The 16,124-nt window shown below is 34.6% G+C and overlaps 1 protein-coding gene across 1 annotated transcript in view; it reads right to left on the bottom strand.

Moving 5' to 3' along the window:
* ADAMTS20 (ADAM metallopeptidase with thrombospondin type 1 motif 20) overlaps nucleotides 1-16,124 on the bottom strand; it is an 82,948-nt gene that overhangs the window by 24,792 nt on the left and 42,032 nt on the right. The window contains exons 16-28 of the mRNA XM_031503673.2: nucleotides 14,161-14,256; nucleotides 12,764-12,930; nucleotides 12,525-12,654; nucleotides 11,576-11,702; nucleotides 10,735-10,945; nucleotides 10,066-10,230; nucleotides 9,219-9,383; nucleotides 7,460-7,582; nucleotides 6,498-6,605; nucleotides 5,321-5,485; nucleotides 4,805-5,095; nucleotides 4,310-4,471; nucleotides 2,703-2,879 (exon numbers count right to left, since the gene is read on the bottom strand). Coding sequence (XP_031359533.2) covers nucleotides 2,703-2,879; nucleotides 4,310-4,471; nucleotides 4,805-5,095; nucleotides 5,321-5,485; nucleotides 6,498-6,605; nucleotides 7,460-7,582; nucleotides 9,219-9,383; nucleotides 10,066-10,230; nucleotides 10,735-10,945; nucleotides 11,576-11,702; nucleotides 12,525-12,654; nucleotides 12,764-12,930; nucleotides 14,161-14,256 — 2,087 coding nt within the window. The remainder of the gene's footprint in view (nucleotides 1-2,702; nucleotides 2,880-4,309; nucleotides 4,472-4,804; nucleotides 5,096-5,320; nucleotides 5,486-6,497; nucleotides 6,606-7,459; nucleotides 7,583-9,218; nucleotides 9,384-10,065; nucleotides 10,231-10,734; nucleotides 10,946-11,575; nucleotides 11,703-12,524; nucleotides 12,655-12,763; nucleotides 12,931-14,160; nucleotides 14,257-16,124) is intronic.

Here is a 16,124-nt window from a genome sequence, read left to right on the forward strand (position 1 = left end):
CTTTCTGTTTGGTACCTGGATCTTCAAGGGCTTTTGCAGGCACTGAAAAAGTATAGGGGGCCAAAAATAAGATCAAATTCATTAATTAATCAATATTCATGTTGTCCAAAAATGTGAACAAACTCTCCTCACTATGCAAAGCCTGAAGGTATTGTCTTCTCATATATGAATAGCTTATTCTATTCCTCAAGTGAAATTCTGGGCCAAGCTTCCAAGAATCTTTAGAAAATATATAAAAATTAAAGGTACAAACCTTTAGAATTTGAGATTTACTTGCCTCACATCCATTTGGACAACTACAGAAACCAGGAACAGAGGAGTACACAGCCTTTAAGCTTTGTGAGGGTCAGCTCCAGCAGCCATTGACAGAAACTATAAAGTGTAACAGCCAACAGCTGCTGAACTGCAGAATGCACCAACCCAAATTCTGGCTTCAAATCATAAACTGAACCTTCCTTGCAAGGGCCCTTTTGTGCATTTACAACATATGTTTCATGTTAACTATGTTGTGTAAAATTAATCAATAACTATAATAATAATAAAACAAATGTACTTAGAAAACATACTATTAAAAATCCTTTGTTCTCAAATATATAGTGATAGCTAGTGGAAGAAGTTAGAATCACAGAATTATGGAGGTCTTGCATCACTGTTTCTGCTTAGGTTTTAACACTGGAATCCCAACAGTAGACACAAAAGCTCAATGCATTGGTCACCTGGCACAGAAATACTACTCAATACTTCTGTGAAAAATAAAAATAGTTATTTGTCTTGTTCTTGCAATCTTACAGAGATGGGAGTGAGTGTAGATGTGACAGGCTTGAGAACTTCAACAGCAAGAGAGCACCTAGTCATTAACAGTTCTCTATATTAGAGCATATTTTATTACAGAAATGTGTAAGATAAGCAGGGCCATGATCTATTCACAAATCACTAGCCAACCCTGGCTAAAAAAAGCTGTTTGTACTAGGCTACAACAGAGATCCTGTGACTAAAGTTTACTGCTCCTTCCTAATAGTCATCCTTAATGAATAAATTCTGCTCTGCTTAAACAGCAATAAAAACAACTAAAACTCTGTGTTGGCAGCATTTGAACTAGCTAAATTATTTAAATGACAACATATTCAATATGTGAGCCTGCTTTTATGTCCTGAGTCTGCTGTGTTTTTTTCTACAGTATAAGATAGTATGATGAAATTAAATCTTTTATGGCTGAACCATAGAGCTTGTAATTATATATGAAATCGGCCTCTCTCTGATAAATAGAATCCATTCTAAACTTAGTTTTTGAAGGATTTAAATGGCTTTTAATGTCCCTTGAGGAATAAACCAACATGAAAATCTTTGTCAAACTAAGCCATACACAACATTTACCATACAAGATCTTACAGGTAATCCATTAATGTAGGGCAAACTGAATTACTCAGGGAACGAACAGGTGGTGAATAATTCTTGATCTAAAAGGAAAACAAACATTGAGTTCAAAGGTAACTGTGAGCTGAACCCTGCTTGTATTCTCAGTACCTGATGAATACTACTTAGAGAGTCACTGCTAATTATTTGGAAAATGGCTACATAAGATACTCTGGTCTCTCCTAAACACAAACCCTAAACTCTGCTTTGTGTAGTGGAAGAAAGAGATAACTGTGGGAAACCATTAAATCAAACTTACATTTTACAGTCTCTTTGCAATAAATTAGAATAGTTTATATAAGCATTAGTAATTGTTATAGTCGAAATTTGACAGTTTTTTTAAATGCTGCCATATTAATTCAAAGAGACAAATTATATATTTTTTATTAATTAAAAAACCCAAATAAATGTTGTCCCAGACCATCTCTCAGGGATGTCAATGACAGGTATTTTGCTGATTTTGATGGAACCAGAACTGGATCCAACCTCCTTTGATTGCCATTATTCCCCTTAGAATTTATCACAATAATCTATATTGTTGTCAAATTCACAGCTTGGGAATTATAATGTGCTCTATACTGCAGAGCTTGCTATGATTACTTCAGTATGTTAATAACCTGCTAGTGACAATTTTAAAGATTAATGGTGATTACAGTAGGCATTTTTACACATTAATAGACAGTGACATGTAGACAATAACATATTATAGTTACATACATAACTATACATAGATAACTTTAATTAGTTCCTGTTTTAAAACCACTAATACAACCTTTTATACAAAAATGTACAAGTAATATGGTGCAAAATGTTTGATGACAGAGTATAATATACATGGATGTGAATTGTTTTATACTTAAATATACTACAGGAAAATAGTTATGCACTAAAAAGTTTAGGGTGTTTTTGCAAATATAAATATGTAAAAATACTACAGCATAATTTACAGCATAAACTTGTAAATTTAAACACATACCAAATTGTAACCCTTCAAAATGGAGCACCTATTAGGTACTGTTATAGTTATGATGATTTCTAGTAATTTTCAAAATACTCCCTATCATGTTTTACAGACCATGCTGTTCCCACTGAAGGAAATGGCTGCTTCTCATTTAATTCTATGACTGCAGGAACAATTTCTTTATAAAACTACACTGACTATATTCTACGTGCATTATTATTTCACAGTTATCAAATTTAAAAATGACATAAAATCTGTTAAAAGACATGGGAAAATAGAGTAACAGAAAAAACAAGAAAGCAAAAAATATTATTGAATGCTATCGTACCGATTTCCATGGTCCCCGATGCCAAGAAACATCACCAGGGCAAGAATGCACATTACATTGTGCCATGTTAGGTGGCTTGTCTAGAATTTCACAGTTTTGATCACCCAACATTTGGCCAGTGGGAAGCTGGCAAATCACCAGTCTTGTCTTTATTCCATCTCCACAAGTCTGAGTACACTGAAACACAGAATTTTATATGTAATAATTTTATTAACAGAGTCACCACGTACCATAAAAGCAAAATATATAGCAATAATCAGTACATCATATTATTCACTAGGTCTATTTCCATATTCCCTGAACACTATATTCAAGCATAAGGACTTAAAGTCTAATCTTATGTAATTCTCTCACCAAAACCTTTACCAAACTACATTTTTATCAAGTGATTTTCGGCAGAAAGTCTCAGTCACAGACACTCCATTAAGGAGAAGTAATGGTGAGAATAAATGTGCATGAATCACTTTCTTTAATACGAGGAAAAGATGGAAATTTGTCTTAAAAGTAGTTTTCCCTACCAGACAGTGGCAGAAAACTCAGATACTGGGCACACTTTTACACAGTCCAGTTTATACAGACTAAGTGTAAAGTACTTAAAGGATGTGTTTTCTGGTTTCAGTTAGCCTGTAATTCTTCAATACCATTTTTAGTCTTAATGAGCTCTTAAAGCCAATCTAAAATAGTTCAAACCTTTCACTGTATTCTCAAGGATTCTAAATTAGAAAAAAACTGTATCATCTACATGAACTGTATCCCAAGTCTATGGCTGTGGACAGAAAAAATATGACATTTAGACTGACCTTGAGAACTGAATGGCTAAATCTGGCCAAAACAAAGAGAAAAAAAGTAAAACAAAAAAGTCACTCAACTAATTTTTCTTCTTTTTTCAATTCCAGTAACTGATTTGCAAAAGTAAGAAAAGTGGGCAGGAATCACAAGAGATTAGAATAAATGCAAAAAAAAAAAAAAATAGCTTTAACTTTTGTAGCATTTGAGCAGGAATGTGTGGTCAAGATATGACCTCATACAGCATGGAGAATAACATGTCCAATAACATCAAATGTGTCATCAAAATGTTTGAACCAGGCACAACTTTTAGATGCATCATCCTATCTCCATACTTCTGATTTGTAACTACAGCCCTGTAGCCACTACTACTTGCAGGTACTGTTGTTAGTACCTATGAAATTACATGGAATAAAATTTCTCTACCATTTCTGTGTTCGTTTTTTTTCTTAGACTAGCTATTGCACTGTGGTTTTTCCATATAAAACCCAGCTTTTTGTAACAGAATATAATTTTCTAAGTCTCAAGATACACGTTATACAACAACTATATGATTTGTTGATGTTGCATATCCTTAGCCTCATACAATACTTACTTCTTTTGGATGTATATTTACATTACTCATATTTCCACTACAGTTCTGGATTTGATCAAATAATAAAGTTTAGATAAACAGGTTGAAACTCATTCTTTTTAAATTTTAAACTCTATTAAATAAGTAAAAACAAGGTGTTCAGTTCCACTACAATCACATAATTATGTTTCTACTTCTAAGCTTATGTAGTAAACAACGTTCCCCTTTGTAAGTGAAATGCTCTTACTTCTCCCCAGTTCCCAAAGTTCCACTGTGGGCAGGGTCCAGAATCACAGTGTTTCGACTCTGAAGGTTTTGTTGCCTCATCACAGTTACTGGCACTTCTTCCTTCCTCATCTTGACATACTACCACTCGGCGGTGAAATCCACCTGCACAAGTACTAGAGCACTACCAAAACAGGTAAACACACATTTTGCCATTGCATGATCAAAGAAATGTAAAATATCTTCATTAAAACAGCTTGGTTATAAACCTTAACGTCCAAAACTGAAATCTTCAAATAAAAATGACTACTATGTAGAAGTATTTTATATTTGAAATCATGGAAAAATTACACTTAGAATTTAATATATTCTGAATAACAATAAGAACAAGAATAATAATACTTTTAAAAATGAATGTGCTTCTCTTTTTGACCAAATCTGTACTGCAATAACTTTTCTAGAAATGTTAATACACATGGGACAGAACAAATTAATATATTCTAAGAAAATGTCTTACTGCTCCCCAGGGTCCAGTTCTCCATTGATATCCTCCCACAGAAGGATGGTTCCATTGGTTTAAATTGTCTTGTGGAGGGTGTATTGGGAGGTAACCTATTTCTGGAAAATGGCTTGGATGGTCATGTATTTTTGGAACATGATGATAAACTGGTGGACAGGGTGGCATGTTACATTCTTGTTCCTTAGGAGGTTGGTCTTCAGGATCACAGTAATTCTCATTGATTTGCTGATGATAACTGACACAGATGACTTGTCTTGTTACTGTTCCACTGTCACACGTAACTGTGCACTGACCAAAAGATTAACACAGGGTTTGTCACAGAACATTGATGATTAATGATCAAATACATTGATATTTACTTTCGACAAGAACAAACATATACTTTGCTTTTTCAAGGGATGCAATTTCAATCACACTTGCAAAAAAAAAAAAAAAGAATTCTCTATTTCTAAACAGAGACTTGGCCAATAACCTAAACACACACATTAAAAAATTGTTACAATTAATACTTACAGGGGACCAATTTCCAACTTTCCACTCTCCACATGGGCTAAAGCAGCTTGAAATTTCAGCTGGCCGTGGTAAATGAGCACACAAAGATTCATCTGCTATCTCTCCATGAGCATCTCTACAGCTCACATAGCGAGCACGATCGCCCTTCCCACAGGATGCAGAACACTGTCAGTGAAAAATTCAAGGTCATCACACTTTGGGAGACTAAAACAAGATCATGCAAGCATCTAAAATACTAACATATAGTTTCTGTTGGTCTGGAACTGAATTGCGTGGCCTTAAATCTCATGAAGCATTTCAGTGTATATAACAGCATTTAAACTATAACATGGAATAATTACACAGTTGCAAGTAGTGACAGAAACATCAGAAACTTCCAGAACACTTTAGTTGTTACACAGGGATGCAATATTTACAGGAGCTGTTAAAATAAAAATGGATATTAACAATCCATTTGCCATTATGGTTTGTATTAGCAGATTTCATTGAGCCCTTTCTGATGCCTTTATAGCTCACAAGTTCAAGGTGTATTTAATGAAGAACTGCTGATAGCCTCAGTTTATGCACCCTTTACTTCTCTTTAGTTAAAATAGTTGTGCAAAAACATAACTGTGTTGTATGCTTTGTTAAATATCTCAAGGGATTAACAGACACATCCACATTTCATAGACAATTTTAAATTTTCTCACTGCTATCAAATAAAACTGATTTTCAACATTATCAAAAACCTTGCACTGAAGAAAATTTATGTAGGAACTGTTTTACTAATGCTTATTTTACAAAAAAAAAGTCAAATTAGATCTTTAAAGACTCCAACTGTTTACTATTCAAATAAAAGATTTAAATAATATTTTAAAATCAAAGATGTTCCAAATACTTAGAAACTGATCAATTACATTTACAAAAACACTTCCTCGTGCACTGTGCAATCATACAAAAACTATTTCACTCAAAACTTCAGCTCCTAGAATTCTGCTTTTTTTCCTGTTATTTTTCCTGGTTTGCTGGAAGTGTCTATCTGCTCCTTAAGAAACAGTTTCTTAAGAAAATATCAGAACTCCTTTTTAATCTATCCCAAGCAGATTTCAGTCCGAAAAATATCTTAATGAAAGCTTCCTGGAAAAATGGGTGAATGAGTGGAGGGCTACCCTGCAAGTGTGACTGCTATATTACATACTGGGGTCCATGATCCATATCTCCATTGGGTCACCTTCCCCACGTGAACTAGAGGAAGTGAAGTAGTCCATAATTTTGTATTTTCTGGACAAGGGGGCAATTCACATTCCTGTAGGGGTGAGGAAAAAAAAAACTTTTGAAATATATGTTTTGGAAGAGTCAAATGTAAACCAAAGGTTAGCATTAATTAACATGTAAATACCATCTTTTATATTTTCCCTGGAATTATTCAAGACCTTTCATTGAATTACTTTGTTTTATTTTAAATGGAGTGTCAAAGAAAATTTATTTGATCTTAGAACTGCATTAGCTATAATTAATAATACTGGCATGTTGAGAAAGAACAGTTTTGGCCAACTTGTTGGAGAAAAGGAGCATAGACATTACAGTTTCCTGCTTCAGAGCCACAGGCAGCACAGAAGGACCAAGCAAAGATAGTGGCTGTGCTATCCTGCCCTTTATACCTTCAGATACTGAGAATATAAATTTGCCCAGTTTCAGTCAGTAGTCAAACAGGTACTACAATTAAAAATGCAAAGGATAATCAAACCCAGTGTTTGCACATCTAAGCAGAAATAAACTACACCAATTAACTGGATTTTATATTTAGAAGCTTATTAAAGAAGACAGTTGGGTATTATTTATAAGCAGGATGCAAGACAGTGTCCTTACAATATTTTACGTGTTGAAGCTTCCCCTACTGCCAAATAACCACAGGCCTCTGGATTCCTTGAAGTCATATACTCTATCAACATCACATACCAACTTTCAAACATGTCTTAAAATTACCCTTTTACTTAATTCCCTAGGTAAAATTTGATGTTTGTGAAGAAAAGCTTAGAGTTTCAGTATTTTGTTCTCATTTTAGAAGTGATGTCCTCCAAGTTCCCACACAGAGTCAGCAGAAAAGAGTTATATTCAGACAGTTTTGACAGAGAAGTAGAGAGGTGATTTTTAACGTACTTGACTGTCTCTAGGACGAGTGGCAGCACTGCACTCCCTGTCGTCGTGCAGAATAACACGATACATCCCAGTAACACATTTGACTGCGCGCACCTGGTATCCGCGTCCACATGTTACAGCACACTGTTGAAGGCGGGAGTTTCACACACTTGAAATAGTGCTATTTATAATAAAAGTTCATTTTTAATTACATTTTCTACTTTAAAACTCTTTCTAGAATGAATAGGAATGACTACTGAGATGGTGTTAACTTCCTTTGTGGCAGACTATCAGACTTAACCTGTGTCCCATAATACACTTGGCCTGGGCAGGACGAAGAATTTCTCTCTTTGCCCTTTTCTGTCCCCTGCAGTGAGTAGGCTGGAGATTGGGTGGGAGACTGGAAAGGAACACTGACAGAACAGCTGACCTGATCAGAGATAATCCATGCTCTATAACATCATTCTCAGCAATAAAAACTGGTGAAGAGAAAAGTAGAGGAGGGGAAAGGCGAAAGTAAGAAGTAGCTTCAAAACACTCACTAACTGCAGCTGTTAAATGTCCTTCTCTACAGAGAGAAGCCCTTCTCTACCGAGTTTGACCAGAGTGCACTCAAAGATGGCATCTAAAACATTAGATGGCTGAAAATATTATGACACAAATCCTAACCCTATAAATGTTATGGTTCAAGCACAAGTACTTGTAAAAACCCTGCCTGTGAATAGCTATCACCAGGTGGTACAGTGGAACAACTGCAATGAAAAGTTCTGCTCCAGTGACATAGATTGGTAAATTACTTGTACAAACCATTTCAGAAAACTATTTTTTTATTCATAAGAATTCTATCACGGGTCTGAATTAATCTTTAACTTTTGCATTTAGCTTGTAAGAATGGAAAGTCATAGTCTTGTGATCACAAGATTACATTATTTTAGATAACAGTGTGGTTATCTCTAAAGTAAAAAAAGAAATGTCTAAATTAAAAATATACTTAATTTTCAAAGGTACATTTATTCTGTTTTTTAATAACAGGTTGTACGTAATAAGACAAAGATCAGCTGCTTTTTGGTTATGATTTCCTACTAACATCCAAGAAACACTGAATAATCTTCTGTTGGTTTGAGTAACCTTATCTTATAAAAGCCACGTGAAGTTGAGTACCTTATGTTTTAAATTATTTCTCATCTATTTACTGACAAAAGTTTCCTCCACAAATTAATTCATTTTCCCTAGCATTTTAAATCCACTCTAGTTTACATTAGATGAGTGTCACACAGCAACACATTTTTCAACAGCACTTTCACATAAAGAGATAGCACTGAAGGTAAAAACAAAATGCAACAATAAAATATTAAGTCCTTTTCCCTTCTATTATTAGCATATACATTTCTGTGATTGTTTGAAGTACATTGTAGATTGAAGATATCTATATTAATTGAAGCTACCTCTTGAATATGCCCACTTACCTACAAATATTTGGTCTTTTACCTGTCCCGTTCACCTGAACAGTTTGGTACCCTCATTTTCATTATTCTGGTGATGTGCAAAATGTCTTTGATATTAAGGCTCAGGATCTATTACTATTTTAAGCATTTAACTTGTATATGGGTGCTCCTAAATTACAAGTTAGAAAGCCAATAGGACCCTGCAAACAAACATGTGACTCAATTCAACTAAAACAACTGCTTAAGATTCAACTAAAATGTTTAAAAAGTATTGTTTTGTGATTGCTCATAGCCTGAACTATAAAACAAGAAGCCAGTAATCCTTATGTACTCACTGATCCCCAAGGCCCTACTTGCCAAGATGCACATTCACGAAGTTCACACGGTGTTACTGACTCTGGTCTGTCATTTGGGTTACAGAAATCATCTCTCAGTTGTCCATCATTAAGCTGGCACCAGACTTGACGATGCTTCATTCCTTTACCACATGTCACAGGACACTGTAAAATTATTATAAACATCAGTTTGCAAAGACATAAATCTGCATTAAGGCTTCAATTCCTTTTAGCAGCTTGTTCGGTTTCACATTAATAACAAAAAATATTCCATGAATGTAAGTAGTCCAAAAAACCCTATTTTGTAATGAACTTTTCATTTCCTGTTAATTTCATTTCAACTCAAATGTTAATACAAAGAAATTACTATTAAAATTTAAAGCTCCAAAGTATGAAAACTATGTGAAGATCATTTATTTCCAATACAATAATCATGCATATATTACAGCTGTCACTGGAAATATGTTTAAACTGTCTACAACTTGTTTATATCCATCTGCCCTATAATAAGGTCAATATAATTATATTAAACAGTTTGCTGTATAGTTGACATTACTTCATAAAAAAGGAAGGTATGCAAATTACTGTAAACACATTTGCTTTACGTATCTTCACTACTTCATTTTAATGTAACAAAATTAAGGAGAAAATAAATTCTAGGAGTGCTTTACAGAAGTTGTCATGCCAGTCGTAGATGTGTGATGTGTATCAGACAAATCATAGGACTTAAGAACTTTTACAACCATGTGGTCCTAAATAAAGTAAAACACCTAAACATTTAATGCAGCGTATTTTAATATTGATGATCAGGACCAAATGTATTTTAAGGTTTACAAAGTTTCATCACCTCACTCCAGTCAGTAACCGACCAGCTTGGACATAAGAATTCATTGCAACTCTCTGTTACAACTCTTGGAAGTTCCTGGCATTCTCTATCAGGAAGATGACGTCCCAGGTTGTTCATACAAAAAGCTTCTCTGCTTCTGACACCTCTTGCACAGCTCCTGGAACACTGGTGTATAGTTATGAAACAGGAAACAATAAAATAAAACCAGGACAAAATACATTATCAATCTTAAAGGTAAAAGATATTAATGATTGTGCCAGGCTAAAGTGTCCTCCACAAAATGCTAAATTTTAATCCGCAGAATGCTAATATTTTCATTTGAGATAAATTCAGCAATTTGTATAATAGTTCCAAGACAAAGCTCTACCAAAGAACAAAACCAAAATTGAACAGAACTAAATTATTAAGTAAATAAAAACATACACCTTTAATTACCAGATGTTCACTGCTGATATCCAAAACCAAACTGTAAACAAGCTATCCATTCTAATACAAAGATAAGGAAGTTGCTGAAACATAAAGGCTAGTATTAGCTGATTCTACATATCTGTATTTGTCAAAAATTATTTCTTTTTAGTTGTTAAAGTAAAAAAATAGAGAGAATTAAAAATTTGGTATGAATGCTAATCATAACTATAATGGTATAATTATGAAGTTTTAAATCTGTACCTCTGACCATTCTGTGTAGTGCCAACTTCTTAACATACAGTCACCATGGCAAGGCTCTCTGGCTGGTGGTTTCTGCTGATCTGCACAGTACTTATCATCCACTGGAGTGCTGAGTCCTCTTGCAATAGAGTATTTCATGCAGTGGATCTCAACAGATCGATGTCCTGGACCACACTTCGATGTACAGTCACTTTTGCCAACACTATGCCACCTAAAATGATAAACCATTGTAGAAAGCTAACTGCGTTTTAAAAAAATAGGACCATAGCAATTAAAGCACTCAGAGAATGTACCAAGAATTATAATGTAAATATAGATATGCATTTTAGGGATTAAATAAAACAGTAAACTCTATCTCATTACTGGATTTTCAAAGCAATATATAAGAGAATTTGACTCATAGGTTTAAAAGAACTTTTTTTAATTTAAAGGATCTCTTGACTTAATCTCCTGGGTGACTTTGAAAAATGCAAGCTATAATTCTAACTCTTCATCTCTGAATATTTCAGTTGGGGCTATCTTTGAGTGCAAAAACACCAGTCTGTTTCAAATTATTTCCAGTTGTGGGTACAATTCTGGTGGAAAACATATTTCATACAGCAATACAAGTTTTTGTGCCAGAATATATAGAACAGATTCACAATTCTAGTGGGTGATTTTGTACTTTACCAATAAAAATTACAAAAGTACTATAGTTCTATGTGGACTTGAAGGTGTAAATATCTTGTATAAAGCCATTACACCAACAGATTTAAGGAAAAGGAGAGATGGGAAGTTTCAATATCAATCAATAAAACCATGTAAGACCACAATAACTCCATCAATTAGGAACCATTTTTACCTTAATTCACAGTCTGTATTACACTCCTCAAAGATACTTGGTACAGTGGGTATAAGTTCACATCTTTGATCAGACACTACCACACGATCACTTTTACGTACACATGTCATTCTTCTTCTTCGAATACCTTGAAAAAGCACCACAAGAAGTAAATAAAGGGCTAAAATAAGAAAGACTGCCTTATGGATTCCATTAATAATTTAGGAACTGAGATACCCCATTAAGACAAATTGCTGTATACAGCAGATTGTGCACAAACATGCTGCTTTGTGCAGCTCACTACATTCCAGGTGGTGAACAACCTTTCCCAGTCACCCTTTCCACCTCCCAGCTGTCCTACAGTGGTCTCAGGATATCAACTTCCAGAGAACTCCAAAAGTGCAACAGAATGCATCATATATGTCCTGCTAATTAACATAATTTCTAAGTCACCATGTTAACTTAGATGTTGTGATCCTTTCCCTTAATGAAACAGAAAATTTGAACACAGGGTACCTAAAAGATCTGGAGTTCTGGGAGAAATACCACAGTTGACAGCTGTTCAACTTCTCTACCACATGAGCCTGTATACAACCAGAAGAAACTCACCATCACATCAGGCTTTTTTAGCATCCACTAATAAGGCTATTTGTCTGTGTACGTACACTTTTATATATACACATTTCATATGAGATTTGATCCAGCCTTTTTTTTAATAAACTGCTCCTATGTCTCCAAATGTAGGTTTGAATATAGAATTATACTGCGTAAGTTCAATTAAGTACAAAAAATAGCAAAAACAAAAATCAGAAGCTATTCTGTCCTTAAAGGCTCTGTGAACTTAAAAGTTTACTGAGGGTAACAAGTCTCTTCCTTAAAAGTAATGGTGAAAAGTCAGAGAATTTAAAATTAATCCCTTCCTAAAATCCCATCAGGTCTTTGGCTCTGGTGAAAAAATATTTCACAGTACCTTGGCACATCCTGCTGCAGTCTTGCCAGGGTCCATAAGGATCCCATGTAAACAGATCACTTCCATCTTCTATTGGGACATTGAATGAATAACGCACATCAGGGTTGTATAAATTCCCTACACACAAAACCTTGATTGAGATAAAATGATAGCTGTTTTTCAGTGAATTTGAACATAAAATTATGAACATAATGATCGTATAGGGACTTTTCAAACTTCTGAGAAAAGTAAACATGCACCTGTAAGGTTAGTTCTTCTTCAACTTTATCAGTGCTGTTAATTCGTTCTATTGTATTGTTTGAACCACTGTACTCAAAAATGGCTCCTTGTATATTGATTTCTCTTTTTGACATGCTTACAACAAAATTTCCATTCAAGATAAAATTTCCATGGGCATCAGATAAAGCTGTAAGTGAAATAAAATATTGGAAATCTATTTAGTTAAAAGGTTCTATCAATAAAATCTCATCAACATGTATATTTATTTTAGTCAATGTAAAAAATTGTATCAAACAGTTCAAATTAATGAATTCAACCCTAATCATCACCTGAGAAGTGGTCATGGATTTTCTAAGCCTGGATTTTCTCTGCATTATAGTACTTAAATAATATTTGTTCTGCTGAGTTGCTGACTGCAGTCCTAACTTTTAAATTTAGCTACATTCTGCTAAAGGAAGGAAACAATAACTATTGGTATTTCTGCCCTATTCTACAGCCCACATCCTTGTATTTACTACAGCTACTTCTAGTGAACTGGGTTTTAAAAGTAAACTTGAAAATAAAAATAAATTAGTAAGCATTTGTGATAGTAATTTAATATAATGACCTATTTGCAACAATAAAGATTTCTGACAAGTCAAACATTTTTAAAATAAGGCAAAATTTGTAGTGCAAGATGCTATTCAGGCATTACTACATTTGAAATGGAAGCTAATGTCAGGGGCAAGGGTTGTTTCTGGGCATCAGGTTACAAGGAAAACATTTTCAGAATTCTGAAGTTTATTGGCTAGGATGACAATGGAAGAAGAGACAGGAGGTAAATATGCTTCACTATTTTCTCAGACACTTCAGATAAAATGTAACTATTGTGAAATTGAACAACTAAGATTTCTGGTAGGAGCTACTTATGAATTATTTGTTCCCTACACACACTTGCAAATCTAACAGCATGTGATGACCTTTATAATCTTTATGACCCAGATTTAATAGAAACAGAAAAATACCAGACAATTGGTAAGTTTGCTGATGGCCAGACTGCTTTGTTCATAAACAAATGAACGCTTCCAAGATTTAAAACAACAAATACCTGCATTATTCCTCAGCTCACTTGTGGCATTCCAATTAACATTGTGACAGCAAAGTAAAAAATTGTTAAAATGATGCATGGTGCTATAACTCCTACTCTCTGATGAATTAACACACTCATCTAAGAACTAGAAACCTTAACATCTCACTGATTTAGATACTTGTTTTCTGAAAACTATTATCTACAGAGAGACTCAGGCCTATGAATATACAAAATAATTAGATATTTTCTCTAATGTCTTTATCAGATTTCTCATAATATACATCCAGAGCAGATCTCTGTCAAAAGCACAAAACCTAACCATCAATGTTGTGCATGGTAGGCTTTTACCAAGGTAGTTGTCATCTTCTGGTTTCCCTGAGTAGCTGTGCTGTTGAATATCAATGTTTGTTGCTCCTTTGGGAATATTTACTACAACATTGTAACCTGCAAATAAATAATATACAAAAGTAGTCAAGTATTAGTAAATATGAAAATATAGTATCATTCACAAAACCCTACAGTGCACCAGAGACAACCAATACTGAATGCCTTCATGTGTTTTGAAATGTTAGGTTCTGTGTTCAGATATGTGAGTTCAATTCTTTACCACTAACATGAGCTCAATCTACTCAGAAAAATCCCTAGAGAGCAGAACTACTCTAAAAAGCAGTCAAGTATATCAAGAGGGACTCAGGAAACACTGTGACTGCTCAAAATTTGAACTTTTACAGAAATCTGGGTAAGTCACTTAACATTCAATACCTCCATTCCTTGTTTACATGATTGAGATAGCTTTTTTCTCCAGGAGTATTTCAAGACAGCATGCTAAAGAATGAGTCTTAAATACTAAAATATTGCACTGTTGCAGGCCATGTGCGTAGGTAGATACAGTGTTAAACTAGCCACGCTTCATCCACCTTCTTAAAATATTGAATGCACTCCCTTCGAAATACAAATGCTTCACAAGTGAGTCACCATTTCTTGTAATATCTCCAAGTAACATTATGGTAGCCTTGCCACCAGCTAACAAATTAAGGTGCATCAAGATGTACTTTTTAAAAAAGTCGCGCTGCACGTAAACCTAGGTTAAATAATCCAAACGTGTTTCTCACAGGTACTAACCACATATTCAAAATACTCATGGCTGAGAAAAATTGAGTACAGCAAACATTGGAAGCAAATAATTAATTTAAACATGTAATCTGAGGCATTAATAACATTTTTTATAACTCTTCTACTTATTTCACTGTGTGTAACAATATCACTGTGGCTTTAGTTGATGCACCTCTGTGGATAAATATTTTAATGGCAATATCCTTTTCATTTTGTACTGGGTTTGACTGGGATAGAGTTAATTTTCTTCACAGTAGCTGGTAGAGGCTGTGTTTTGAATTTGTGCTGGAAAATGTTGATAATTGAGGCATGTTCTGGTTATTGCTGAGCACAGCTTATGGAGTCAAAGCCTTTTTTGCCTCTCACCCCACTCCATCAGCGAGGAGGCTGGGGGTGCACAAGGAGTTGTGAAGGCATGCAGGTGGACTCCAGCTGGCCACAGGGATATCCCAGACCATATAGCATCATGCTGGGCCATGCTGGGCCAAAACTGGGGGAAGAAGGAAGGGGGTAATTTTCAGAGTGGTGGCATTTATCTTCCCAAATCACTCTTTTGCATGACAGCCATGCTTTCCTAACTGGACAGTTGCCTGCCCAATTCTTGCTTTTTGCTTTATGTGTTTGGCTTTTGCTTTACCTATGAAACTGTCTTTATCTGAACCATCTGAATTTTCTCACTTTATTCTTCCAATTCTCTCTCCCATCCCACTGGGAGGTAGTGAATGAGTGAGGCTGTGTGGTTCCAGCTGGGGTTAAGCCATGACAAATTCAGTAATTCATTAACTTCCAAGTGCTTTTAATCTATTAAAACTATGCCATGCATTTAAATGAAGATTGAATATATTTACAGATCCCTCACATATACCAGCTGGGGGCAGCACTGCAATTGCAAATTGACAAAATGCATGCTCTGGATAAATACATGGTTTGGTCAATCTTTCAACATACTGGGAAGAAAACCAAAACACAGTTAAAAAACCCCCTCATCTCACACACTGAAGACCTTGTGGTAATAGAATGAAAGAAAAAAAAAAATACGGGAGGAAACTATAAACAAAACTGCATAGCATGTTGTCAAGGATACAGAAAGAGAATAAATCACATACTAGGACACTGAGTATGACCATTGTCCAGGAAAGCCTCAGGTACTCTAATTTGATGCAATAATAACAATAATATATCTAGTTTTCTTTGCTATT

Source organism: Lonchura striata, chromosome 5 (assembly GCF_046129695.1).
Source record: "Lonchura striata isolate bLonStr1 chromosome 5, bLonStr1.mat, whole genome shotgun sequence".
Classification (NCBI taxonomy): domain Eukaryota; kingdom Metazoa; phylum Chordata; class Aves; order Passeriformes; family Estrildidae; genus Lonchura; species Lonchura striata.